The sequence below is a fragment of the Ptychodera flava genome, chromosome 10, assembly GCF_041260155.1.
Source record: "Ptychodera flava strain L36383 chromosome 10, AS_Pfla_20210202, whole genome shotgun sequence".
Lineage (NCBI taxonomy): Eukaryota > Metazoa > Hemichordata > Enteropneusta > Ptychoderidae > Ptychodera > Ptychodera flava.
This window is the reverse complement of record NC_091937.1, coordinates 39,400,475-39,427,558: the sequence shown is the minus strand read 5'-3', so window position 1 is coordinate 39,427,558 and position 27,084 is coordinate 39,400,475. Positions and strand designations below refer to the sequence as shown.

The 27,084-nt window shown below is 38.3% G+C and overlaps 1 protein-coding gene and 1 long non-coding RNA gene across 3 annotated transcripts in view; one reads left to right on the top strand and one right to left on the bottom strand.

The window, feature by feature from the left end:
* The window catches only part of LOC139142746 (uncharacterized), a 123,049-nt gene that overhangs the window by 7,764 nt on the left and 88,201 nt on the right, over positions 1–27,084 (top strand). Inside the window, exons 3-4 of one of the 2 annotated variants that reach the window (XR_011554470.1) lie at positions 353–505; positions 623–738. This is a non-coding gene — a long non-coding RNA (uncharacterized lncRNA). Of the gene's footprint in view, positions 1–352; positions 510–622; positions 739–27,084 lie in introns of both variants that reach the window. The other variant, XR_011554471.1, reaches the window with a different exon arrangement.
* Positions 3,351–7,355, bottom strand: LOC139142943 (uncharacterized). The gene is made up of 7 exons (XM_070713138.1): positions 7,322–7,355; positions 6,259–6,705; positions 5,884–5,969; positions 5,645–5,699; positions 4,961–5,230; positions 4,056–4,597; positions 3,351–3,488 (listed from the first exon to the last, which is right to left on the bottom strand). The coding sequence occupies exons 1-6, from the start codon at positions 7,353–7,355 to the stop codon at positions 4,329–4,331; spliced, it is 1,161 nt and encodes a 386-aa protein (XP_070569239.1). The 3' UTR covers positions 3,351–3,488; positions 4,056–4,328.

The following is a 27,084-nucleotide window of genomic DNA, read 5'->3' as shown; positions in this document are numbered from 1 at the left end:
TTGTTATCTGTCATAGGTACTAAAAGACTTTGTTTTTTTGGAGGAATAGGTATTCAAGGGACCTAATTGTAATTTCAAACTTTATAGCAATTGACCTTTGCCCACTTCAACAATTCATCATTTGAGTAAACTATTCCTACCATATTAAACCTTAGATTCTCTGCTGTAATAAATATATACCATGAGGGAATTTTCATGTCATCTTTGATAAGAAATATTGCTTTGAAAAAAGTGTTGGTAATGTACAACACTTCCTTCAGTTGTGCACACTGACAAATTGATTGAAATCAAAGTAGAAGCATAATTATCACTAGAATGATTTTGTACTGACCTGATATCTGTATCTTTTCAGACACTGCTTCATCATCAGAGTCTTCTTCATTTCCAGTATCATGGACTACTTCTCTTCTTCTACCACGTACAGTGTCTTTACGCCCAGTTAGACGTCTGAAGATTTTGCCAAAGAAACCAGGTTTCTTCTCTGTTCAAGGAAAGGATAAGTCAAGTAGGTATGTTTCATAATATCACACGATTTCATGTTATTAATTCATATTTATTCCGTCTTGTTTTGTCTCAACGAGATGTTTTGATTTTGATGGTTGTTGGAAAAATATTTTGACAGAACCAACAAAACTAGAGATCATCGTATGGCCATGCCTGACACCCTTGAGACATTGGAGGGAAGGATGAAGTATTGCTGAGAAGGAATTTGAAAAAACTCATTACAGTATACGATATGTAAGTACTTTTAATGCAATATTATGGTTTATCATATACCCATGCCCATATTGCTACATCCTAGTGACGTTCAACGTAAAATATCAGCCGTGATATTTCACGGTAAACGTCGAGATATGCACGATGAACGTCATCGGTTTTAGAGTTTTCCCGAACTACATTAGCAGTTTGTTGGTAAACAACGTAAACAACAAAATGGCTGCCGTGCCGCTCCCCGCCTTCGAAGCGATGTCGCCGACGTAAAAACTTGAAGGGCTTCGAGGAACACGGGTATTTCTGGTTGCAAAATACGGAAATATCACGTTGAGTCTTGAAATGTTTTCCCATGGTATTTTTTGGTCAAGTTCTAGCAAACATTCTGCCGTTCGCACGGCGCCGGCACTGTGCACAGTCTCCACCGAACAGCTATAGTAGTGAGCGCGTGGCGTGACAGCGATGTCGCGCGCGCGACGACTGTTGACATGACAACTCTAAAGGTAAACTAACAAAATGGCGTCCCCTCTCGGCATGAGCTCTGTGCCTGTACGACGATCGAAATCAGGATAGATTTAAAGCTGAGCAGTTTTTGATCGGTTACAGTTGTAATAGCATATTGCACCTTAAAATGTTCCTTCTGTATGACGATTTTTGTATCCCGGTGTCTTTCTTCTTGGGTTTCATTGAGATATGGACGACTTGCAGCGATGTCGCGCTTGATGTTGACATCTTCGTCGTATACTTTATGAATGAAGCCTGTTCACATAAACATTCTGATATTTATGCGCAAGGCGTAATAAAGTAAAGCCTCAAAATTAAAGGTTTTTCGTTCTATTAGTAAAAATTCCCTAAAATTATGGGCATGGGTATATGATAAATCGGTTATTACCCAATATCGCCTGTTCCTTGTGTCGTATCAGCATTCGTGTAATTTGTGCTGCGTCAGACACTCGACTTCGTCTCGTGTCTGACGCAGCACAAATGACACTCATGCTGATACGACACAGGAACAGGTGATATTGGGTAATAACCTCTAAATACATATGAAGTGTAGAATGTAATAGTCTGGTTCCCTGCCCCCTTCTTACGAAAAGGCTCAGGTATGCGCCATTGTATCCAAATGGTATTCTATTCAATGGTCTGCAATTTACCATGAGAGGGTTAAAATGTGTAACAATTGCGCTTACAGTTCTGCATGTGTACAATATTAAACTCAGGCATAATATAAAATGCAGTTTAATTAAGCCATAAAAAGTGTATGTACTGGTACCGGTATCTTGTCTTCCTAATGTTACCATATCAATCATTTACTGGTATAATCACCATTGAATGTTATCTCCACTTTTGTATACATTTCCCATTGAGGAAAGGTAATACATTAAATTTCAAGAGGTATAACAACAGGTAATCTTAAATTGGCTGGTGCATGCACTAACACGTATTGCATTCTTTCCTATAACTTCTCTGAGGCCAATACAAGTTTGTGACTTTATAAAGATTTAGAGACAGTTGTTCCAGTTTGTAAACAACAACATTCAAGACTTTATCCTTATTGAGTAGATAAATTGTCAAATTAATCAAAGCATATAAATAGACTGCAGTTTTATGGAAAATTTGGCATGTTTTGACAAATTCAACCTGACAAAAATAATTAATATTACCCTAGGGCTAAGTCCAAAGCATGTGCAATTATGTAATGTCATTAAAGTGACAGTTCACTGTTCATAGAAGATCATGGCTTTTGGATAAAGATATATAAAGATAGCCCTCTTCATCACACATGTTGATGACCTCGCAGCGTCGCTGGCTGTGTGTGAGGCAGCTCACTGAGACTGACTACTCAGCCTGTATGTATGGGGCAGCTCACTGAGACTGACTACTCAACCTGTATGTATGGGGCAGCTCACTGAGACTGACTACTCAGCCTGTATGTATGGGGCAGCTCACTGAGACTGACTACTCAGCCTGTATGTATGGAGTAGCTCACTGAGACTGACTAACTCAGCCTGTATGTATGGGGCAGCTCACTGAGACTGACTACTCAGCCTGTATGTATGGGGCAGCTCACTGAGACTGACTACTCAGCCTGTATGTATGGGGCAGCTCACTGAGACTGACTACTCAGCCCTGCAAGCATACTATTGTACAGATGACCCTTGACACATAACAGCTGACTGCATATAGTTCAATGCATGGCTGATGCTATCAAATTCTGTGACATCTTTTATACCAAATGAAAAATATTGATGTTTTTTATTTTCAATTTGTTTTCTGTTAAGTTATCAATCTTGTAACTTCATTGCTTACAAATCTTGCTCAAAATAAAACTTAATAAAGCCAGGCCGTGACGCACAAATGATACAATCACAGGAATCAAGGGATTGCAAGTGTGGCAATTATGTAATCAAAATGTAAATTAATTAAAAAAAACAGCAGTGATGAATGTGTATCAGTGAGTCGCTAATTTTAAATGTGTTTGCCTTCAGCGCAAGCTATTAATTGATTATTTGATGTTACCTTTAATTTTCCTCGTCTCTGTAGAGGTTGCTCCCTGTTCTTCCAGTGTGGTTCTTTCCTCTCTCACTGGTCTGGATGTCTCAGTTGTGGTTGCCAGTATCTCTGGAGTTTCCTCTTGTCCCATACGGCAGATTCTGGTTGTTGTCTTCTGTCAGCTCTTGACTTCCCAGAGTGTTGCATACCAGCTGATGTAATGTCAATTCTTCTGATTTCTTTATGTTTGGTAGCTTCTTCTCTGACTTCAAAGATTGATTCACCTGAAATTTATTTGAACAAACTGGCGGTCAGAAAAGAAAACAAATCCCCAAATTTGAAAAATGCATCTTTATTAATGTTGGGGTGGACTGAGATATAAATTTGGGGAAGTTTCAACAGATTCTTTGAATGTTGCACACTCATTGATGTGTTTTCGCAAAAACATATGTTGATAATTAAATTCACTTGACTTTAAAGTGAATCAAGAAACTATTTACGAAACTATGTGTGAAAATTTATTCAAACAATTTTTATTCAAAATTCTTCGAATTATCTTTGAAATGTCTTCTTTAATCATGTGATTGGGTATTAAACTTTGTGTTTCTTGCTTTGATATAATCATGTCATGATCATAAATATTGGTGTGATTAATTCAAGAAACAATCACCAGTTTCAAGTCAATTATGCTTGATAACATGATTCAAGTAACAATTAATGAGAATCTTAATACAATATGCAGTAATAATATGAATATGGTTATTGTCAAAAACCACATTGTTACTCTGATAGTCACTTGAATGTGTTGACACACATTCCATTTGTGATGTTAACATGTCTTCAACACCCACCTTCCCATTTTCCAGCAGCAGCCGGGAATGTTTCTCCAAGTTCAAGGGATTCTGCAATTATTTGCTGCATTTCAACATAAGATTGAGCATCAGATAATTTTGTCATTAACTCATTTATAAATTCATCCTTTTGTTTAAGTTTAGATTGTAAATATTTGATATTTCTATCCAACTTTTCCAATTTATCTTTCAGTATTTGATTATCACTACGCTGTGTAGTGATAACTTTCTCATCCTTCTCTTTCTGCTGTATGAGCTCTTTACACTGCTTTTCTAAATGTGACTTTTCCTGTTGTGCTTCTGCCAACTGGTTTTCCAAAATTTTCTTATCTGAAAGAAATTTAGACTTTCAATATCAGGCTGACTGTGTACAGACTGAGCTTTGGACTTTGCTAATGCCAAATATCTAATGTCAGAATCTGTTTGTTGTCTTTTGCTGATCTGGCATAGGAGCAAACTTCTAGCCTGTAAACTCATAGTGTTATAAGCTGTTGTGATAAGTGGAATTTGCTCTCCATGTGAAAATAGTTGTTCCTCCAGTTCTGAAATGAAGCAAAATACATTTGTATCACCACAATTTATAAATATCATTGTGATGTGTAGATATTCCACAAACTGCATTCTTTATGCAGATACAGACATGCAGCCTTCCCCCAGTATATGTCTGTTTACTCTGCCAGTCTGTCTGTCTGTCTGTCTGTCTCTCTCTCTCTCTCTCTCTCTCTCTCTCTCTCTCTCTCTCTCTCTCTCTCTCTCTCTGACACACACACACACACACACACTTCCACAAAAAATAAAATCGGGGTTCTTTGAATCTGTGAGTAATTATAATGTAGCAATATTGTATAGCTCATCATGTGACAGAGAGAAAGCCAAAAACTTTCCAACGACTTGGCATTTCTTACCCGGGAAGCTTTGTGTTCCATCCTCATCACCAACAACAGTCAACAGATACCTTACAAATCCAAGTAAGGCCAAGATTTCCAGTCTAGAGGATAGGATATGTTGAATCCTGTCTGTCATTGCCATCACCACTTGGAGTATATCATACTGCTTTCCTCTCTGTCTGGTCAACTTTACAGGATTGAATAGTGTACGGACATTGGTCTCAGTGGATGGTTTCAATTCAAGTTTAGGATCAAACCCAAGTACCAATATCTTGGATTGTTCCCCAACTGCAATATAGAAATTATTCCAATATGGTATTTAGCTGAGTGCAACAGTTTGAGTTAATGACATTTGATATAGTGCAGAATTTTGATTCACATCTCTGTCATAAAATATGGCACAAATTGAAATAGCAAATTAAGGATGTGCAAAAGAATAGCAATGAAGTCATTACACTGTCTATCACAGGAAGTGTTCATAGACAGAGATACCACATTAATTCAAGGATCTTTGTTAATTTCAAAGTTTCTCAGAGACTCAAGTTGTTTATGAGCGGCATCTCAACACATTTCAATCAATTTGATACATCTTTCTAAGTAAAACAAAAGATTACCACATTTTAGTATTCTATATCAACAAGTCTCAACTTAAAGTAACAAAGTATTGAGGCCTGCAGCTTGAAGTGTGATAATCATGCTTACTCTGTGTGACATCAGTCTTAGCATTGTCACCCCCATGCTGATGTCCATCTTCAACCTATTTAATAGAAATCAAAAAATATTGTGAGCACAAATAATGTATATGAAAACTTGTCAAACATTTTTATGCAACCATCACCTAATGTTGACGTAAAACTTTTAGGCAATGCAACTCAAGTTGACTGGCATTTCAAAGAGGACAGGTGGTTCATTGAAAATCCCAGTAATTATGTTCAACTTACAGTGCAATCACTTGTGTCATCTTCAATATGCATCTCATCTATGACATCATCATATTTCTTCAGAGGTTCGATTCCCCCTCCATCTCCTGAAATTAACAATACAAATGTATCTTGGGGATTGTACATTACCTGATGGGGTAAATATATCTTTGTTATAGAGAAATGATTAAGTTTATTACCTGCGCAGCATGTGAGTGATCAAATTTAATATTACAAGTCAATTAACTGCAAGAACTGAGAAATCAACAAACGTCATTTTTGTTGTGCATGAAATGTACCAGAAATAGGGATATCTGGAAAAAGTTTGAGCGTGTAACACCAACATATATGCCTGCCCTGTATATACAACAATCCATAGATTCTGAGGATACTTACGATTGATAAAGAATAGTTCAACCAGTCTGAACTTCTCACTGTCATATGCTGCTTTCAACTGCAATGTTATCCCAACTGTAGCAGCAATTTCTCTCATTTCATCTGTTATCAGTAGTGGTTCAAATGCTTTTGCCAAGCTTCCTGATCGACAGGTCTGTTTTAGTCTGTAAAGATGGTAAAGAGTTAGCAGGCGAAACAGCATTGCCAGTGACTCTGCTTTCAAACTGGATGGATCCACATCACCAACTTTGTCTTTACAGAGTTTCTTTACTTCTTGACTGACACCTTCATCTTCCAATACTTCTTCCACTTTGCGTTTATGCATTCGTTGACACTCTTTCCAGGCAGCCTTTACTTTTTCCTTTATTTCTTCCGGTTGTTCCTCTATTTCTTTGAGAAGTTGGCATAGAAATTCGTCATCCAGGCTGAGATGCACTGTCAGGGGGTCTAAGGCATTTTAGAAATATGAGAAATTGGTATATAAGTAAAATGGCGTTAAAGGGGGTAGATCCAGTATGAGTACTCACTCTGAGCATGATTCTGTGTAATGATTTCTGCAAATCATTATTTGCCCTGTTTTACTGTAAATTTTCAACATTCAAGTACAAAATTCCTCTATGCATGGTCTTGATCTCATAAAATGCAATAGATGCAAGAAACAAGATTTTTCACAAAATGAGTAAAAATTGTAAATCATACAATTTGGGAAGTTTAATGGTCTTTGGTAGGAACACAATTTTGCCAATTAAGGGGTTTGTATATGAAATACCAAATATGTTCTTCAAACACCACATTTCTTATGATCGATGATGTCACATTTTATTATTTTTATAAATATAAATTAATGCACCGATTTCAAACCGTAATTATTTTTTCTGGTCGAATTGACAGAGTTTTTAGTAGTTCTGTAGACGAAACGATTTGAAACAGCAGAGTATCTTGCAATTGCACAACGTCTACGCTATCGTTTAGCTGCATAATTGTACAGTTGCAGCCAGAGCCCCGGTAAGCTGAATTCGGAACGTAATAACGTCAGTGGCAGCAGCGTCGTGGATTGCTGTACCTTTGTCATTTCTGTTGAAGTACACTTGTTGCATGCTCCAAGCATTGTGGGCTTCACGAAACGTTGTTTCTCTGTAGATGTATACTGGTCTCGACCTTATATCAGTGTCGTATAATCAGTTGTTTGCACGTCCACACACCCTCCTGTGCAGACTAGTCATGACGTAATTTACACAGACATAAACATTCGATCCCGTCCGTGAATGTCAAAGATGAACGGGATTAACTTGATCCCGGGTATCAAATCCCTGCCTTTAACTTGTTGCAAATTCACGGTCATTTTTCAAGCTGCATTTTCAGGTCACTTGGAAAAGTCATTGTCACCAGATATTAATATCTACATTCACACTGCTAAAGCATCCTGCTACGCAGTGTGAATACTCGATGTTGTTTGTGACACTCAGAGGAGGTGTTTTGGCACAGAGTAAGGGCGCAGTTTAGGCGGCACAATATACCGGCGCAAAATGGGGCGCACTTTGAAATGCGTTGGCGCAGTGTGCGGCGCACTTTGGTGATTTCAGACCACTTACATACCTGGATATCTAGAATTGTCTATCTTTCATGAGAGCATATTCCCTTGTATGATATGTTGAATTTTGGATTGCAGAGTCCTAAAATGCATAGGTTTGTGTTGCACATTCCCCATTGACGGTAAAAAAGCTTGATAGCACTGCCATATGCTTTGTAATAAATAAGGGGCGGTTTTGGTGCATACCATTGTCATATAGGTGCGGCAACAGTGTTAGAACTTTCAGATTGTTCATCATGGTTTACTATAGTTCAAAGAATCTATGAATATTTCCTTCATTTTGATCAACCACATCTGATCAAATATGAGCAAACTAGTGTACTTGATACTATTTGTTAATACTATTTGTATGTTATGTTTCTATGACATAACACTTTCTTTGAGACTTCAAGTAATGCCTAACTGATTCATAATTCAGACAAACCTACTACGATTTTTTCCAATACTCCATTTTGGTCAGTCACTCACTTTTGGGATGTCAGTAGTAATAATTGTTTGAATTTAAGTCATTGGCTGTTTGAACATTTATACCTGTGTTTTATCAAGAAGCTTCAGGATTGTGAGAGCATCATGATGTACATAATTTGCATGAAATGAATAATCTGTAAATTGCAGTTTCTCAATTTTCCTGTATATTAGTACATTTTGCTTGTAAAGAGAAATCTTTGTGTAAAGTGTTGAGGTCAAAATACAACTTTCTACATTAGCATCCTTTGATAAAGGATATGCAATGTACAGGAAGAACAGGGACATTTTTATGTCTTACTGTCATCAGTCTTGGAAAATTTTGACTTTTGTGATTATCAAAATATGTAAATTTTTACAGTTCAAAATGGCACAGAGTAAGATCGACTATACCTTGTCCAGTTAGGTCATTTTGTTCCATATCTTCGATCTCTGTTTTTTCAGGTGTTGATTTTCCATTTCCGTTGTTTTTCTTCCTGCCAAATTGTGCTGTACTTTCCACAGTTACTGGTCCTATGGTGTCTGACATTAAAAGGAGATTACTGTTTATAAATGATCTTTCAGAGCGCCCCTATAATGCTTCGGTCATTTTCACCAGTAAAATGTAGGAAACATTCTTATATTTGTGGCAGTGGCTGTGGCAGTAAATATACACTGAAATTCTTTGAGTTCAATGTCAGATTGTGTTTTCCTGCAACTCCAAATCATTGCCTTGAAACTAAGCCTTCAAGTGGAAACACAGAATGTGAAAGATATAAGATTAATTTGGGCTTGGGGTCATTCATTACTGAAGAAAACACATGCATCAATTAAATTTGAATCCTGAACCCTTCCTAAACTTTCCATCAACTGTTCAGTGCCTACAATTTCAAATCACTCAATGCATTCATGCTGATAAATTAATGTATTACATAAAGCATGCTAAAAAATCACTACATGCCTTAAGGGTGTCTGTATGTTTTTCCTTCATATTTTGGTGAATCATTATTGTCCATATTGTTCGTTTGAACTACCTACCGGTATACTACAGCTTCCAACAAAACATTTTTATCTATAATCTTAGTTTTAACTTAATAATAATGTGCGGAGTTGTAATCCAAATACAGCATTATTCCGTACCTTGCGTGTCTTCTGCTTCTTCAAAATCATGGTGTGATCTTCACCTTGGTCACCTGAAGACATAGTTAACATAGATGCAAATTTGCCATAACTTGCAGACACAACTTCACTCTTCAGCAAGTCTTCTTTCAGTGCCTTTGCCTTGTGGTGTGCCTTTGTTGTGTCTTCCAAGTGTTGCAATATTTTCTTCTTTAGACATTCCCCGTCAGGATTGTCCACAACCCAGCTATCTTCATAGATAGAGAAGTGAGTTTTGATGAAGTAAGCTAGCTCTGTTTGTTCAAAAAGCATGGTCGGCAAGCCGAAAACTGCTGCTTCTAAACCACTGAAACCATAATCCATGTACACTGGAGCAGGTATGCAGATATGAGACTGTTGTATGGATTTAAAAGGTCTTTTGTTGAGTAGCCAGGATGTAGTTCTGGCAAGAGGCGCTTAGTTTTTCATTTCATTTACAAGGGGTGTGCAAATCAGCTGATTGAGAAACCCCCTGTAACTTCCACTTTGGAGGGGTTGTTTTAAGTTGATTATTAACAACATTTCCAATGGAACTTGCCATAACTGCACACTGATTGACTGCTTCTTGCGTATCTAGTTCCCCATATGTGAGGATGTTGTGCCTCTTGGTCTCTCTGAATAATGGGTTTTCTCTTCCAAAAACATGCCATTATTTGAGGAAGAATTTCTCCGTGTGGAATTTCAGACAGGTCTTTACCCTGAATCTCTGCCCCGTATGCAGTCTTAAAATACTCATAGATTGCAGGGCCAATGGAAAACAGTTGGTCAGCCTTACTAGCCATGCGCAACATCTTTTTTTCTAATTTCAAAGGCCCTTCAATCTTAGTTTGCAAGCAGTTGTTTTCTGGAGAAACATGGTTGATCAAAACAAGTTCTGCATCAGGAAATAGCTTCTTCCTGATATCAGCAGCTGCAAGTCCAGTCTTTGGAGCGTATCAACAACGTTCTTAATGTTTTCTAATTTGCTTAGCTCAGGATAGTAAATTTCATGGTTCAACAGCCACACCAAATTTGAGGGGTCATCTTTTTCTTCAACTTCTTCCTTTCTTTGAGCAGGGAGCAAGGTGACACCACAGCTCTTAGCATCTGTCTTCTGGTCATCACTGATTTCGATATTAAGCACAGTACCAAAGGCTTTCTTAACTTCCCCATCCTTGGCCTTCCTTCCACAGAATTCCTGAATTATAATTCTGTGAAATCCTGCCAACCCACACTCATCTTTGCTCCAGACATTAAAAACAAAGAGTGATGCAGGAGCCTTATCAGGAAAAGGCAATATGTAAAGCATGGCTCCCGGGAAAAGATCTTCATGAATTGCAGATGCGGCATCCCTTAGCTTTTGACTGTATGCAATCACGTATTGAATGTTCCTGAGGTTTCTTAGTTTTGGATAGCGAATTTCATGGTAAATAATCCATGACAATTGTGGCACTTCAAATTTATCAGCCCACTTGTTTCCTGTTGCTGGAATCAAAGTAACACCGAATTTTTTGCATCATTTTGCTGGTCTTCGCTAACTTTGACATCCAGAACAGTACAGTAAATATCTGAGAGTTTTGGAGACTTCAGTGTTTGTTACAAAATTCTCTGATCAGCTGACCAGTGCTTGGATCTGTTTGATCACAGAGATCATTATTCCATGATGATGACAAAATCAGGGCTGCAGGTAGCTCAGCCATCACTCCTCAATGTCAGTAACACCTGCACAGGAATAGAAGTAGTCTTTTCATGTTTGTACTGGTATGTTGTCATTTAACTTGCCAAGATTATATCATTGTTATATGTGCTCTAAGATACGGTATAAACAAGCTGGTATTTCAGAAAGGTAAAGGAACCGCCAACCAGCCTTCTATACCAGAAACCACCACCTATAGAGCCGTGTTGATCTGACTGATAAAATGTTAAATCAATGTTACACCAGAGCAAGACTTGTCTCTACGTTCAAACGCTTTTTGGCAGGTATCGCAAGCTGGTAGATAAATACAATATCTCTCTTCGACAAATGATTGCTGATATAGATGGCATCGGTGACATTGGGCCTTAGTTAGTGACCACTACTATCTGACTTACAGATTGATATATGGCGGGTGCCACATGTGGGGCAGGATGCGCTTACTATTTTCGAAACACCTGATATCACTTCTTGGTCTTCTTGCCAGAGGCCCATATATCTTTTTTTCATGAATATGACTTTGTTTGTGTGCCGTCTATTTACTGTCTGTTCTGTGCTGTTTTGTATATGTTTACAACTATTGTCTTACGAATTCTGACCTAATGTCATTGGATTATGGATGGGTATGATTGCGATTATTTTACCAATATTGTTAACGGTAGCAACTCTGAATCTCCTCTGAGAATTGCAACCAGCAATATCGATCGCAATGACTTGAACCTCCAATACAGGCCGAAGAAAGACTTAAACAGAATCCCACTGGTTGTAACTTATAGTACACAGCTGAAGAAACTGAACAAAATAGTCAATGAACTGCTCTGAGAATTGCAACCAGCAATATCGATCACAATGACTTCCTCCAATACAAGCCGAAGAAAGAACATTCAACAGAATCCCACTGGTTATAACTTATAGTACACAGCTGAAGAAACTGTACAAAATAGTCAATTAACTGCATCCAATCATATGACAGGACAGTACATTACTCTGAGATCTTGCAGAAAGCATCCGACCTCAAACAATGCATTATTGACAGTCACTGGTAATCTCCCAATGACCTTCCAATCCCATGGAACAACACCCTGTAATAAAGCCAGATGCAAACTGTGCCCTCTCATCAATACCACCACCACCACTGTAGTTGGACCCAATCAGAAGACTTTCAACGTCAAAGGATCATACTGTATGACTGTGACTCCAGCAACGTCATCTATGCTATCACATGTATGAAATATCCATCTGCTGTATACATTGGCTAATAGGGACAGCCACAGTGGAAACGCATCAACAATCACAAGTTCGACATACAGAGCAACAAAAACACGTAAACCTGTTGCCCAACATTTTAACCTAGCTGGAATTCTATCAATGATTTCCGTGTCGCTGTACTGAGAAAGATCCATAGTAAAAGCACCATCCGAAGAGAGACCGAAGAACTCGAAATTATACAATAATTTGACTATGTCAAGAAGGACTCAATCGAGATTACGGATTTTTAACACATACAAGTAACTATGTGGCTGTGATTTGCCCAAGTTGTTGCTACCATTGTTCTCACTCAACAGTGTTTTCACACGCGGTGTTCAAATTCTTTGTTTCACTTTGACACCTTCCTTTGGCATTGTCCATTACCCACAATGCATTTGGCCTTGTGCTTCTTTGTTCATTCTGCAAGTACATCTGATGAAGAAGACTGTTGTCTCTGAAAGCTAATGTTACATGTAAACAGTTGACCAACAGGGGGCTACCCTTAACGATATTGGCTTCTTATGTAATGGCAGAGAATTCCATAAGCGAGGTGCACAAATTGTGAAGCCCTATCACCGTAATACCTGTGTTTCCTTTGACTAGTTTATAAATTTTTCTGTCATATCAATACACCAAGACAATCTCCAATAAAATATTCAATTACAATAAGGCATTGCGGCACTTAAAAATTGATGAATTCCTTCAAACACCAGCATCCTGTGACTGCTCTACATCTCCCTTCAAATATACTCCAGTTGGCCATGTCATCACTGGTGATCTGAACTTGGTTGAACATCACCACCTTCGTAAGATATTATCTTGTGGACCCAAGTTCAGAGAACCTCGCAGGATCAACTGGAACCATAATTTTAAGATCATTATGGACTCAGTTGAAGATTATGCCAGGAAATGGGCTAAAAGGGAGGATGTAGAGTTGGACACACTGTCAGAATGGGTCAAATCTGTGAGGAAAATAGTGCGTGGCCGTATTGGTCGACTAAGATCACATGTTTGCAGAAGACCCTATTCTGTATTTAAAGATCCTGGTGCTGTTAAGTGTTTGAATGATATCCATGACAAATATGTTGTCGTCCCTGCTGATAAAACTGCCAATAACATTGTATTTGTCTTAAGAAGTATTATTTGAATGTCTTATAGACGAACTTGGTGTAACTAAGACCTCAACCAACCCCACTTACAGACAATCAATGTTCAACAAATCTGAAATTTTGGCAAACCATAAGTCATTCATGGATAATTTTAATATTACAACAAAGGATGACCATAATAAGTTGCCTAGCTTATACTGGATACCAAAGCTCCACAAAACACCTTACAAAGCTAGGTTTATCGCAGGATCTTCAAAATGTTCAACAACAGAGTTATCGAAGATACTGACTTCTGTTCTTTGTACTGTTAAACGGGGACTTCAATCATACTGTGATGTTGTCTTTTCTCGGAGTGGTATAAATCAAATGTGGATATTAAAAAATTCGAAGGAACTCTTGGAAAATTTGAAATCAAGATCTGTTTCAAAAATAACATCTATTAAAACTTTCGATTTTTCCACATTGTATACCACAATACCACATGATAAATTGAAAGAACGCTTGAAAAACATCATCAACCAAGCATTTTTTCTACAAAAACGGTTCACGCCGTTACAAATATGTGGTATTAGGGTATAATTCTACATATTTTGTTAAAAATACAACTAATGCTAAAGTGTTTTATACCGAGAAAGACATTATCAGTATGCTTGATTTCCTCATTGACAACATATTTGTTGAATTTGGAGGACACATTTTCCAACAGTGTATAGGAATTCCCATGGGCACTAACTGTGCTCCCTTACTTGCCGACTTATTTCTGTTCTCATACGAGGCAGAATTTATCCAGAACCTTATCAAGCAGAAAAAGGTCTCTGTAGCTCGTACTTTCAAACCTAACATTTAGATACATAGACGATGTTATTTCATTGAATAACTCTGAATTCAGTAAATATCTCGCTATGATTTATCCTCCAGAATTGGAGATTAAAGAAACTACAGAAACGGCCTCTTCTGCTTCATATCTGGACATTTTACTTGAATTTGACTCCAATGGTCACCTTTCTACTAGGCTATATGACAAGAGAGATGATTTCAACTTAGTATAATTAATTTTCCACACCTCATCAGTAATATTCCACTCTCACCTGCTTATGGGGTATACATTTCCCAGCTTATACGATATGCAAGAGCATGCAGTTCATATGGTGATTTTGTAGAGAGACATGGCCATCTCTCTTCAAACTGTTAAATCAAGGTTACACCAGAGCAAGACTTGTCTCTACATTCAAACGCTTTTTTGGCAGGTATCGCAAGCTGGTAGATAAATACAATATCTCTCTTCGACAAATGATCACTGATGGCATCGGTGACATTGGGCCTTAGTTAGTGACCACTACCTATCTACTTACAGATTGATATATGGCGGGTGCCACATGTGGGGCAGGATGCGCTTACTATTTTCGAAACACCTGACATCACTTCTTGGTCTTTTGGCCAGAGGTCCATATATCTTTCTTTCATGAATTTGACTTTGTTTGTACCGTCTATTTACTGTCTGTTCTGTGCTGTTTTCTGTCTATGTTTATTACTATTGTCTTACAAATTTTGACCTAGTGTTATTGGATTATGGATTGGTATGATTGGCGATTATTTTACAACACTGGAGTGAGAGCGAAGTGTGCGCTGAGTGTCACGGACTGTGGAGCAATTCACCTAAAATACTTTGGAGCGTGACCATTGAGTATCTTATAAGTGATGCTAAGAATTTTGAATTCTATCCTTTGCTTAACTGGAAGCCAATGTAATTTGTAAAGACAAGGTGTGATATGATCTGGTTTTATTAGCTCCGCTGTCAGCGACGCGGAGCTTATCAAATAGGTTGATTTTCCGTCGTCGTCGTCGTCCGTCGTCGTCCGTCAACAATTGCCTTCTCCTCTGAAACTGCAAGTCCAATTGCTTTGAAATTTTATATGCACTTCACTTGGGGTGACCTCACTTCAGTTTGTTCAAATCGTGGTGAAATTTGCATATTTGTATTTTTGGGGCATTTTTTGGTGTTTTTGGTAAAAAAATCTTCTTCTCTGAAAGCGCTTGTCCGATTGCTTTGAAATTTGATATGCAGTTTACTTAGGGTGACTTCAGTCAGATTTGTTCAAATCGTGGTGAATTTGCATATTTGTATTTTTAAGGCAATTTTTGTCATGTTTGGTAAAAAAATCTTTAAAAATTTTCTTCTTCAAAACTACCAGTCAGATAGCTTTGATATTTGGTACATATGTCCCTAGGATGATCTATTTCGGATTTGTTCAAATTATGCAGAAAATGCAAATTTGCATTTTTAAGGCAATTTTTGCCATTTTTGGTCAAAAAATGTATTTCTCAAAATGTACTGATCTGATAGTTTTGAAATCCGGTATACAGGTTCTATAGAGAACTAAGTAATATATATTGAATTTCTGATGGAATCTGTAATTTTGTATTTTTGGGGCAATTTTTGCCATTTTTGGTCAAAAAATGTGTATTTCCAAAACTACTCATCTGATAGCTTTGCAATTTTGTATACAGGTTCCTACAGATCACCTTAATGATATTTATTGAAATTATGATGAAATCTGCAATTTTGTAATTTTGGGCAATTTTTGCCATTTTTGGTCAAAAAATGTGTTTCTCAAAAAGTATCGGTCTGAAAGCTTTGAAATTTGGTATACAGGTTCCTACAGATGAGCTAAGTAATATATATTGAATTTCTGATGAAATCTGTAATTTTGTATTTTTGGGGCAATTTTTGCCATTTTTGGTCAAAAAATGTGTATTTCCAAAACTACTCATCTGATAGCTTTGCAATTTTGTATACAGGTTCCTACAGATCACCTTAATGATATTTATTGAAATTATGATGAAATCTGCAATTTTGTAATTTGGGCAATTTTTGCCATTTTTGGTCAAAAATGTGTTTCTCAAAAAGTATTGGTCTGAAAGCTTCGAAATTTGGTATACAGGTTCCTACAGATGAGCTAAGTATATATTGAATTTCTGATGAAATCTGTAATTTTGTATTTTGGGGCAACTTTAGCCATTTTTGGTCAAAAAATGTGTTTCTCAAAAAGTACTCATCTGATAGCTTTGAAATTTGGCATACAGGTTTCTATAGATGAACTAAATGAAATTTATTGAAATTATGATGAAATCTGCAGCTTTGAATTTTTTGGCAATTTTAGCCATTTTTGGTCAAACATATATTTCTCAAAAAGTACTGGTCTAACAGCTTTGAAATTTGGTATACAGGTTTCTATAGATGAACTAAATTGATCTTTTGAAATTATGATGAAATCTGCATTTTTTTTTGGGGGGGGGGCAATTGTTGCCATTTTTGGTCAGAAAATTTATTCTCAAAAAACTACTCATCAGATAGCTTTTGTTGACATGTTCTTAGGGATGATCCGATGTGATATATTCAAAGTATGATGAAATCTTCAATTGTGTATTTTTGCAGCTATTTTAGCCACTTTTTTCTGGCCACTGCATTGAGCTATCAAAGATTTCCACCTTCTTCATCAACATGTGTCAAAAATAGTTATTCTCTACATAAACACAGCGGAGCTATATCGGCCGCTAGGTCGCTTGTTGTTCTAGTAATTAAACAAGATGCTGAGTTCTGAATCTTTTGCAGCTTTTGAATTTCATAAGCTGGCAGGCCAAAAGCAAACTGTTACAATAATCTAAATGAGACGTGATGAAAGCGTGAACAAGTTTCTCCGTAGTGCTCTGATCTAAGATGTTACAAATTTTTCCTATCTTCCACAACGCAAGGGAGGCTGACCCACAAATATTAACAACATGGGCCGACATACTACCGACTGTATCCATGGTAACACCAAGATTATGAACTGCGTTCGATGGCTGTATGGTGACATCACCAATCTGTACATCACAGTGAGTTACCGGGCCGACACCTTTGAATTTAGATGAGAAATGTACAATCTCTGTCTTCCCGTCATTGAGAACCATGCATATTTTCTCTCATCCACCCTCGGATATTCTCCACACAAGACTATAACATCGATCGGGACACGATCGCCCTCACAAGTGATATAAGATTGGGTGTCATCTGCATACATGATACAATTAAGCCCATACTTGGTCACGATATCCTCTAATGGTGCTATGTACCGGTATAAACTGAAAAGAATTGGTCCAAGGACCGAACCCTGGGGGACACCGCATTCAAGGAATTGTGCTTCCGACACAATTGACTCAACACAGACCGATTGCGTACGACCCCGCAAATACGATTTGAACCAATCCCATACAGTTCCTGAAATACCAAATCTGTAATGCAATCTGTGAAGCAAAATGTTATGGTCAATTGTGTCAAAAGGCAGCAGATAGATCAAGTAAAATCAGAATAACATCTCTGCATCTATCAAGAGAACGCAGTACATCATTTGCACTCTAAGGAGAGCTGTTTTCTGTACTGTATGTACCCAGCTCGATATTCCGATTGATGTTCTGGATTTCTGGTCAGCATGATCTATCTGATCGCGATGATATGCAGCTTGAGGGTCATTTAATTTTCTAACATAACTGGAACGGAAGGATTTGTAAATTTCTCCATGTACGACTAGTCCGGTTTTAGTTGGATTGGTACGATTGCGATTATTTTAATCCATTGTCTTTCAAAGCGACAAAGATCTCTTCTCATCCCCCAAAAGCTCTTCGGTATACCAAGGGATCCATTGCTTGCATGATAGGGGTCACTTTAGTTATTCGAGGAGCGATGTCATTGATAAGTGAGCGGAGTATATTGTTGTAACTCGCAGCCTGCAAACTAGCCCGTTCCTCATTTGATGGCAAAACTGACAATAAGTCAGCTAGTCTTTCTCGAAGCTTGCTTATGTTAACAGAACGAATATTGCGAGATATACTAGTATTGTAAGCTTGGGAAGGTTTATTGACCATGATATCGAAATGAAGGGAACTGTGATCAGATGGCAGGAGGCAATCACTTGAAATGTCAGAAATACATGGATCACAACTCCTGGTAATAATTAGATCAAGAGTGTTTCCCTTTTCGTGAGTTGGAATTTTGACATGCTGCAACAGTCCGAATGAATCGAGGAGGTCTGTAAATTTCTGCCCATCATAATCATTTGTGTTATCAACATGGATATTGAAGTCGCAAGCAGTGACCTTTTGAAAGGATGGCATCTCCATTAAAGATGAAAAATCAGACAGAAAGTCCGACATGGTCGACTTACTTCTTTGAGGGCAATAAACAACGATGAGACGTATCGCTGTTGAAGGCAAACTTGCTGTTGCATCTAGTAATTCAAATGTTCTGAAAGCGGACGTTTTGTTATGAAAGCAAACATAATAATCATTGATTGACACATTCAAAGTGTTGTGGTCTTTGTGTCAATATGACAAACATGTTCTGTCATCTTCTCATACCCAGTAACAATAACATACTGATAACAATCAATGAGACCAATTGTTAAAATATGCCGAGGATGATGTATACCGCTTAAAGTTGAGCAGTTACTTCTGAAATATGTTTGCCAGTACCGTATGTCAAACAAAAACATCATGCTACATTTGTTGAGTTTATAATCATGTAGCTGCCATATTCTACAACTAAGAGATAACTATGTATCCTGAATTCAATTTGCATTATACAATCGTGTGTGCTGCTCACTGAATTCTTTACAGTGGCTGACACAAATTTTGACTGTACGCAGATGAAGAAATTGCTTACAGTACCAGTATACCGGTATGCATGAATTATGCCAATAAATATGTCTATGAATGTAATGATTGGAAGACAAACCTGTGTCTATAGTGATACTTTGTGAAGTATTAGTAGGCATGTACCAATAATACCAAAAGCTGCAGCAAAATGATCCATATGTACTGGGACACTCCTCACCAATCACTTAGCTACAACAGAATGTCTGCTAACTGATATTGTGGGTAATAGTTTTACGGTTTGCAAATAAACTCTCTTGCCGAGTAGAAATTACAAAGAGAATGCATGTACACATGAACAGTAGGGTACCGGTATACTAGAAGTACTCAATGAAAACATTTCACCAGGCAACACCATCTGTGCTTATAAGTTCGTTGAAGTCATGCAGCTAATATAAGTCAATGTTGTAGATATAAAGGCATCACTTTACTAATATTCATATTATACAGCAGAGTGTGTATGTTATTGTTTAATTATAAATATTGGAATATTCATAACTGCTGTGAGTGTAGTTTGGTCGCGTCAGTGAATAGTTGTAGTATGCAAGCCATTGGACTTGCTGATGGGTTGTTCACCTGTGTCATACCAGTATGATTGCCATCCTTGCCGATAATTGAGAGTACAGGAGTGCTGCCACAATCAAGAGGGCAACATTCCCTAATGTTATGAGCTTTGCTGGTAAATTGCACTGTCAATTCTCATTGAATAGGTTTACAATTATCAGGATGATTAGAGGTTATTACCCAATATCGCCTGTTCCTGTGTCGTATCAGCATGAGTGTCATTTGTGCTGCGTCAGACACGAGACGAAGTCGAGTGTTTGACGCAGCACAATGACACGAATGCTGATACGACACAAGGAACAGCGATATTGGGTAATAACCGATTTATCATATACCCATGCCCATAATTTTAGGGAATTTTTATTAATAGAACGAAAAACCTTAAATTTTGAGGCTTTACTTTATTACGCCTTGCGCATAAATATCAGAATGTTTATGTGAACAGGCTTCATTCATAAAGTATTCGACGAAGATGTCAACAATCACGCGCGACTCGCTGCAAGTCGTCCATATCTCAATGAAACCCAAGAAGAAAGACACCGGGATACAAAAACGTCATGATACAGCAGGAATATTTTAAGGTGCAATATGCTATTACAACTGTACCCGATCAAAACTGCTCAGCTTTTAAATCTATCCTGATTTCGATCGTCGTACGGCACGGAGCTCGCGCGGAGAGGAGACGCCATTTTGTTAGTTACCCTTCGAGTTGCCATGTCAACAGTCGTCGCGCGCGCGACATCGCTGTCACGCCACGCGCTCACTACCTGTTCGGTGGAGACCGTGCACAGTGCCGCGCCGTGCGAACGGCAGAATGTTTGCTAGAACTTGACCAAAATAATACCATGGGAAAAATTCCAAGACTCAACGTGATATTCCCGTATTTTGCAACCAGAAATACTAGTGTTCCTCGAAGCCCTTCAAGTTTTTACGTCGGCGACATCACTTCGCAGGCGGGGAGCGGCAGCAATTTCGTTGTTTACGTTGTTTACAACAAACTTCTAATGTAGTTCGGGAAAGCTCTAAAACTGATGACGTTCATCGTGCATATCTCGACGTTTACCGTGAAATATCACGGCTGATATTTTACGGTGAACGTCACTAGGATGTAGCAATATGGGCATGGGTATATGATAAGGTCATTATTATTATTATTAAAAATTCTTGAAAAACGCACTACACATACGTCACAGTGCGCTGTACAGAACACACAAAAGAATAAGCGATTTTACAAAATACAAGTGTCAGGGAAACAACGCACCACACGAGCAGTCCTGCGGTGAAGAAAATGTACCGCAAAGCATAAACAAATCACTGATAATACAGATTAAAAAGATAGGTTTTCAAACCGCGTTTAAAAGACTCAACATTTCTTGCAGTACGAATCTCTACAGGCAAGATATTCCACAATGGCGCACACACTGAAAAGGCTCTCTGTCCGTATGCTTTACTGAATTTTCCGCGAGGTGGAGTCAGACGTAACTGTCTGCAAAACGGAGATCTCTGGTAGGAACATATTGCTCTATCAGCTCTGTCAAATACATAGGTGCAAAGCCTCTAATCAATTTAAAAGTAATTAACATAATCTTGAACTTAATACGTACTTCAACAGGCAGCCAATGTAAATCAACTAGTACAGGTGTAATATTATCAACTTTGCGAGTAAGGCTGACTAAACGTGCTGCGGCATTTTGAAGAGATGGCAAACGGTGAAGCTGATCGGTGAAGCTGATCTTTGTTAATTCCATACAAGAGACTATTACAATAATCTAACTGAGATGTTACAAATGTGTGGATCAATGTCTCGGTAGTGTCCTGATCGAGAAGGTTACGGATCTTTCCAATTCTGTATAATGAGTAGTAGCCATTTCTACAAACGTGGTTTATATGATCAGACATAGCACCATTCCTGTTTAAAATCGTGCCAAGGTTACGTACAGAGTTTGAAGGGATGACATCAGTGTCGCCGATCCTTAGGCTAGATAGTCCCGTCTGATCAGATTTCAAGCGTGACGAGAAATGGACAACTTCAGTTTTGTCATCGTTCAGAATGAGTAGATTTGACTTCATCATCGATACATTCATGAAGAGAGGTGAGTACGTCATCCGGTTGCCTACAAATAACATAGACATGGGTGTCGTCTGCGTACATCATACAATCCAGACCATGGCCTTCGATGATATCCTCCAGAGGTGATGTATATAATGTGGAAAGGATTGGCCCGAGTACCGATCCCTGTGGCACACCATACTTCATTGTCGAACTGGACGATGTTACATTGCCGACTTTGACACACTGATTGCGATCTGACAGATATGATCGGAACCAGGACAGAACGGTGCCAGTTATGCCAAATCTTGATTGCAGTCCGTGTAATAGAATGTCATGATCCATCATATCGAACGCAGCCGACAAATCCAACATAATGAGAATGACGTCCATTTTATCGTTAAGGGCACACATGATGTCATTATGGACCCTCAATAGAGCTGTTTCGGTGCTGTGGTTAGGACGGTATGCACTTTGGCGCTTTGAGAACATTAAACTTGGTAAGATGGCTATGTAGTTGCTGCACAACAATTCTTTCAAGAACTTTTGAAAGAAATGTAAGATTTGACACCGGTCTATAGTTCTTCAGCACGTTTTTGTCTAGGTCCGGTTTTTTCAGGAGTGGCCGAATAATGGCGGATTTGAAGTTAGTTGGGACAAAAATGCCTGGCCGGAGCGAGCAATTAAAAAAGTCAACTAAGAAAGGTGTGAGGGTGTTGACAGATTTCTTGATAATGTCCGATGGTAAGACATCAAGGTCACAAGACTTCGTGGAGGATCGTTTTATGACTGTCTGTACCTGATCAGCTGTAACCGGATGGAAGTCAGTGAATACATGGGCTGGTAGGGTATCATGGGTGTCAACCTGTTGAACTAAAAGTCCGTTTCGGAGCTTCGCTACCTTGGATTCGAAGTAGGTGAGAAATTCGGATGGCAAGTCCGTGAGAGGGATGACTTGCATTCCTGTTGGAAAGTTCACCAACGATGCTAAATAGTTTCCTAGAGTCCGCCTCTTGGATACGACGTCGATGGTAACTAGATTTCGCGTCATCACAGCGACGAAAGTATTCAGATCGCACGGAGGTGAAAATTTGTCGATCTATCTCAAGCTGTGTATTTCGCCATTTCATTTCTAGACGCCGTAGATTTTTCCTGTGTAGTAGGAGATTCTCGGTGTACCAAGGTGCACGAACTTTATTGATTATCACTTTGGTAGTAACAGGAACAACATCATCTAACACGTCCGTAGCAGTCGCGTGGAAAAACTTTGATAATATTTCAGGATTGGAGTCGCACGGGTAATCAGAGAATTTGGCTGCCAGCTTGACTTGAAAACCATTGACATTCATCTTGCGATAGTTCCGGCGAGAAGTAGTGACGCTGTACTTTCATGCTGAAATGGACAAGGCTGTGATCGGAGATGAGAGAATTGTCGATTCTGATAGAATGTAAAAACTGGTCAGCTGATCTTGTGATAAGTAAGTCGAGAGTGTGTCCTTTGATGTGTGTTGAACCATGCACATGCTGCTGCAATCCCATTGACTGAAGTAGATTGAAGAGTTTGATAGTGTCCGGTGAAGTGATGTCCTCAAAGTGAAAGTTAAAATCGCCGGCGATAACAAGATGACCTGGTAGAGTTACGGCGCTTTCAAGAAGAGTTGAAAATTCGGAGATAAATTGATTTATAGTTGCCGTATTCTTCGATGATTTTGGTGGCAATATAGCAATTTTTCCCTGCTGTAGCAGGGTAGTTCTCTAGTAGTCTGATACCAAGTTGTTTTGGCATTATCTTGTCAAGGCTTTGACTAAGACTTTATCATAACCAATTACATTTAGAGTGCATGTAAGCATCATTGAACATGGGAAGAGATCTTGCAAGAGCTATGCTTCTTGATGAGGCGGCGAGATACATCATGTGTTCATTTTTGTGGCAGGATACCGTATGTTTAGGCAGGTTCTGTACTAGGTTCATCACGTTCCCTTAAGCTGGCCATTCTTGCTTGGTAGTAATGAAAGTTTTCGGGCTGTGAGGAGTTCCATATTATAAGATTTTCTGTCTTGTCAGATTGGTGTGAATTCTCTTCAACAGGCTCAATTAATGTACATAACTCTTTATTGTGACTTATTGTCCATATAGTCAAGCAGTTACATCTGGATGAAATATTGCTTCATATTGAATACCATGGTTGACGTCTAAGTGGTCTTCTGATGTAGCAATTTGGTAAGATTCGTGAAATTTGTCTGAATTTGCATATGATGAGTTTTTTCACCATCAAAATAATTTGTTCACCTAAACTTTCATCTCTTAACTTTCAAATTCTGGAGGTAGATTTCTACGAAGTCCTGATCCATAAATTCATAATAATGCATGGCTGTCAAAAATATCTGGTGAAAAATTTACAAATTTGCTAGCTCCTCCTTTGAAAGGGGTTGATTTTCCAATAATTCTATATGTGCATCCAGAAGATCATATGCATCAATACTATGGGGCAAGATTGTTGAAATATTGACCATAAGCATCCTGTGTACACAAGAAATTTGCTGTAGTCAAGAAGTGATCTCACAGTGTGTATGAATCAAGGAGAATTGGGGGTAGGCTCACACATTGTGTAATGATACTAATACTTAAAATCCATTTGTTCTGATTTGTAGGATCAAGGATTTCTCAGTGACGGCAGGCAGAAAAAGTAAAAAAAACAATTAACGTGTTATATTCTTGTCATCTGAAAACATGTACATCATGACTATTTTAAAGTCTGTAAAAAATGTGAAATATGCACGCTCTGTCAATTTGAAAAAAATGTACTGCTGACAAAATGTTAACTTGGACGTATCCAGGGTTACCTGCATTTATGAACATTAAATTATCATGTTACTAAGGTGTTCTGTTAAACAAAGGTTCTGAAATATTCCTCAGGACTGTTGCTGTCAGTGGCAGCCACTTTGTTTTATGGCAACCGAATTTGAATAAAAGAAAAGAAAAATCTAGTTTCCCAATTTTTTTCTGTGAGTCTGTAAGTTAGTATAAGTATCATCAGATGAAAATGTATGTTGAACTTGTGCATGTAACAACTCACTTTCCATAAATATCTGGAGACCTGCAAATTGTGTACCATTATACTTCAAAGGTAGACATCATGTTGCCAATTATTATGTACCGGTACTCCTATAATTTCTAACTGAACTATCTGCCTGTCTTTTTGTGTATCATGTGTATCAGTGCGAAAACTTACTTTGTAGTCATGTTGATGTACACAAATGCTAAACTTTCAATTCATTTTACCCTATGGGGGAGTACTTATGAAAAAGTGAGACAACTTGTCTAGTCTCAATGAACACACCCTGCTTTATATATTATTGGGATATTATTTATTCCTTTTAATAGTCTATGCAATGTTAAAAACAACTTAGCAACATGTACAGCCAAAGTGTCTAATATAGACCACTGATATACCAACATTTGGGACAAAGAAATTGTCGAAATAATCAAGAAAAGGGCGATAAAATGGATCAATGATAGTGGACATAATGAAAGAAGTATCATGTTTAATAATTAAATTTTCTTCAGAAATTTACAATCTGATTTGTTCATTACTCGCCTTCCCGAAAGTGTGCCACTTGCAGTCCCTGCAAAACAAGTTTTTATGGCCACTTAATTGTAACTCTGAAATGTTTTGTTGTCCCCACGGACACCGTCCAGAGGACTTATAGGTTTGGTCATGTCCATGCGTGCGTGCGTCCGTGCATCCGTGCATCTGTGCGTCCGTCCGTCCGTCCGTTCACGCAGATATCTCAGAGATGCCTGGAGCGATTTCATTCAAACTTGGTACAAGGATTACTTCATATGTCATACAGATGCACGTGGATTTGTTTTGTGATACGATCCAATATGGCAGCCAGGCGGCCATTTTATTACGATTTTTTCATGTACAGAGCCATAACTCAGGCATGTTTCAACTGATTTTATTCAAAGTTGGTACAAGGACATTGACCAATGTCATAGATATACACGTCAATTTTTTTGTGATACGATCCAATATGGCCGCCAGGCGGCCATTTTGTTACGATTTTTTCATGTACAGAGCCATAACTCAGGCATATCTCAACCGATTTTATTCAAACTTGGTACAAGGACATCGACCTATGTCATACATATGCACGTCAATTTGTTTTGTGATACAATCCAATATGGCCGCCAGGCGGCCATTTTATTACGATTTTTTCATGTACAGAGTCATTACTCAGGCATATCTCAACCAATTTTAAACCTTAAAGCCCCAGTATTTGTAACTTTTAACCTTTTTTTATGTTCGAAATTGCATATTATTCTCTTACATCCATCGTAAAATGTTGTTCAGTAAAGAAATAAGCCAAATTTGTGCTCCTGTAGTGACATACAAACGCTAGATATTGCCCGATCGAGTTGGATTGCCGCGCGGGTTTGTTGACAATTTGTAGGCTGTGCACGTGATCGAGAACGCCGATACTGATGACATCATCGAGCCTGCAACATTCCTGGGGCCTTGCCATGCCACGCCACTGCCCGGGTAATCGCCCATGGTCGCCGGCTGAATGACCTGCGAATGGTTTTATTTTGTTCTTCTCCGTTCAAATTCGTACTGCTACTGTGTTTCAGAGGATACAGAACTTTGGCAGAGGAGGCTAACATTCTATTCTGGTACCGTGTGCGTTATATACGGATTATTCAAACTGCAGTCGGCAGTGCACCGATGCGCACCCTGCAGTTGGTCACTTAGAACTCCGGGTACCGATGTAAAATCAAGACGACACTATATACACTTGGCTCACTTCTGTAGGCAAATAGCTATCAAAATTGAGTAACTTGAAGTAATAAATTTTAGCTGATTGTCGCTTTAGCGGCAAGGTGATTGCGAAATCGAAGCAACATAGTTTGGCAATGTATGGTAGGCTGTCGAATGCAGTGAACGCGATCGCGATGGCCTTGCAGAAAGTAAGGGAACCGTCAGTATTTACGACATGGGGGTCATTCAAAATTGAAAGTTATAAGGGGGTGCTCAAAATGCTTTTTCTTGTCTTACTCTGTCCTCAATGACATAATGATTAGTTGATTATATATATTTTACTCTGATACATATTAAATAAAAAGAAAAAAAATACTCTAACAGTACAAATAAATATCAACTAGATGAAGCAAGGCAAAAAACTACAAGTAGGTGCTACTACTAGCAATATTATTATGAAAGAGAAGATAGTGACGATGAGAATGATATCGTTGTTCATGTACGCAATGGCACCAGCGACATTAAAGATGAGGATCAAC

Coding starts and splice junctions, on each gene's coding strand:
- LOC139142943 (XM_070713138.1), bottom strand. CDS start 7,355: ATGCAACAAGTGTACTTCAACAGAAATGACAAAG. Junction 5,970..6,258: donor TGAACTATTCTTTATCAATC/GTAAGTATCCTC, acceptor TGTTAATTTCAG/GAGATGGAGGGGGAATCGAA. Junction 5,231..5,644: donor TAAGACTGATGTCACACAGA/GTAAGCATGATT, acceptor TCTATATTGCAG/TTGGGGAACAATCCAAGATA.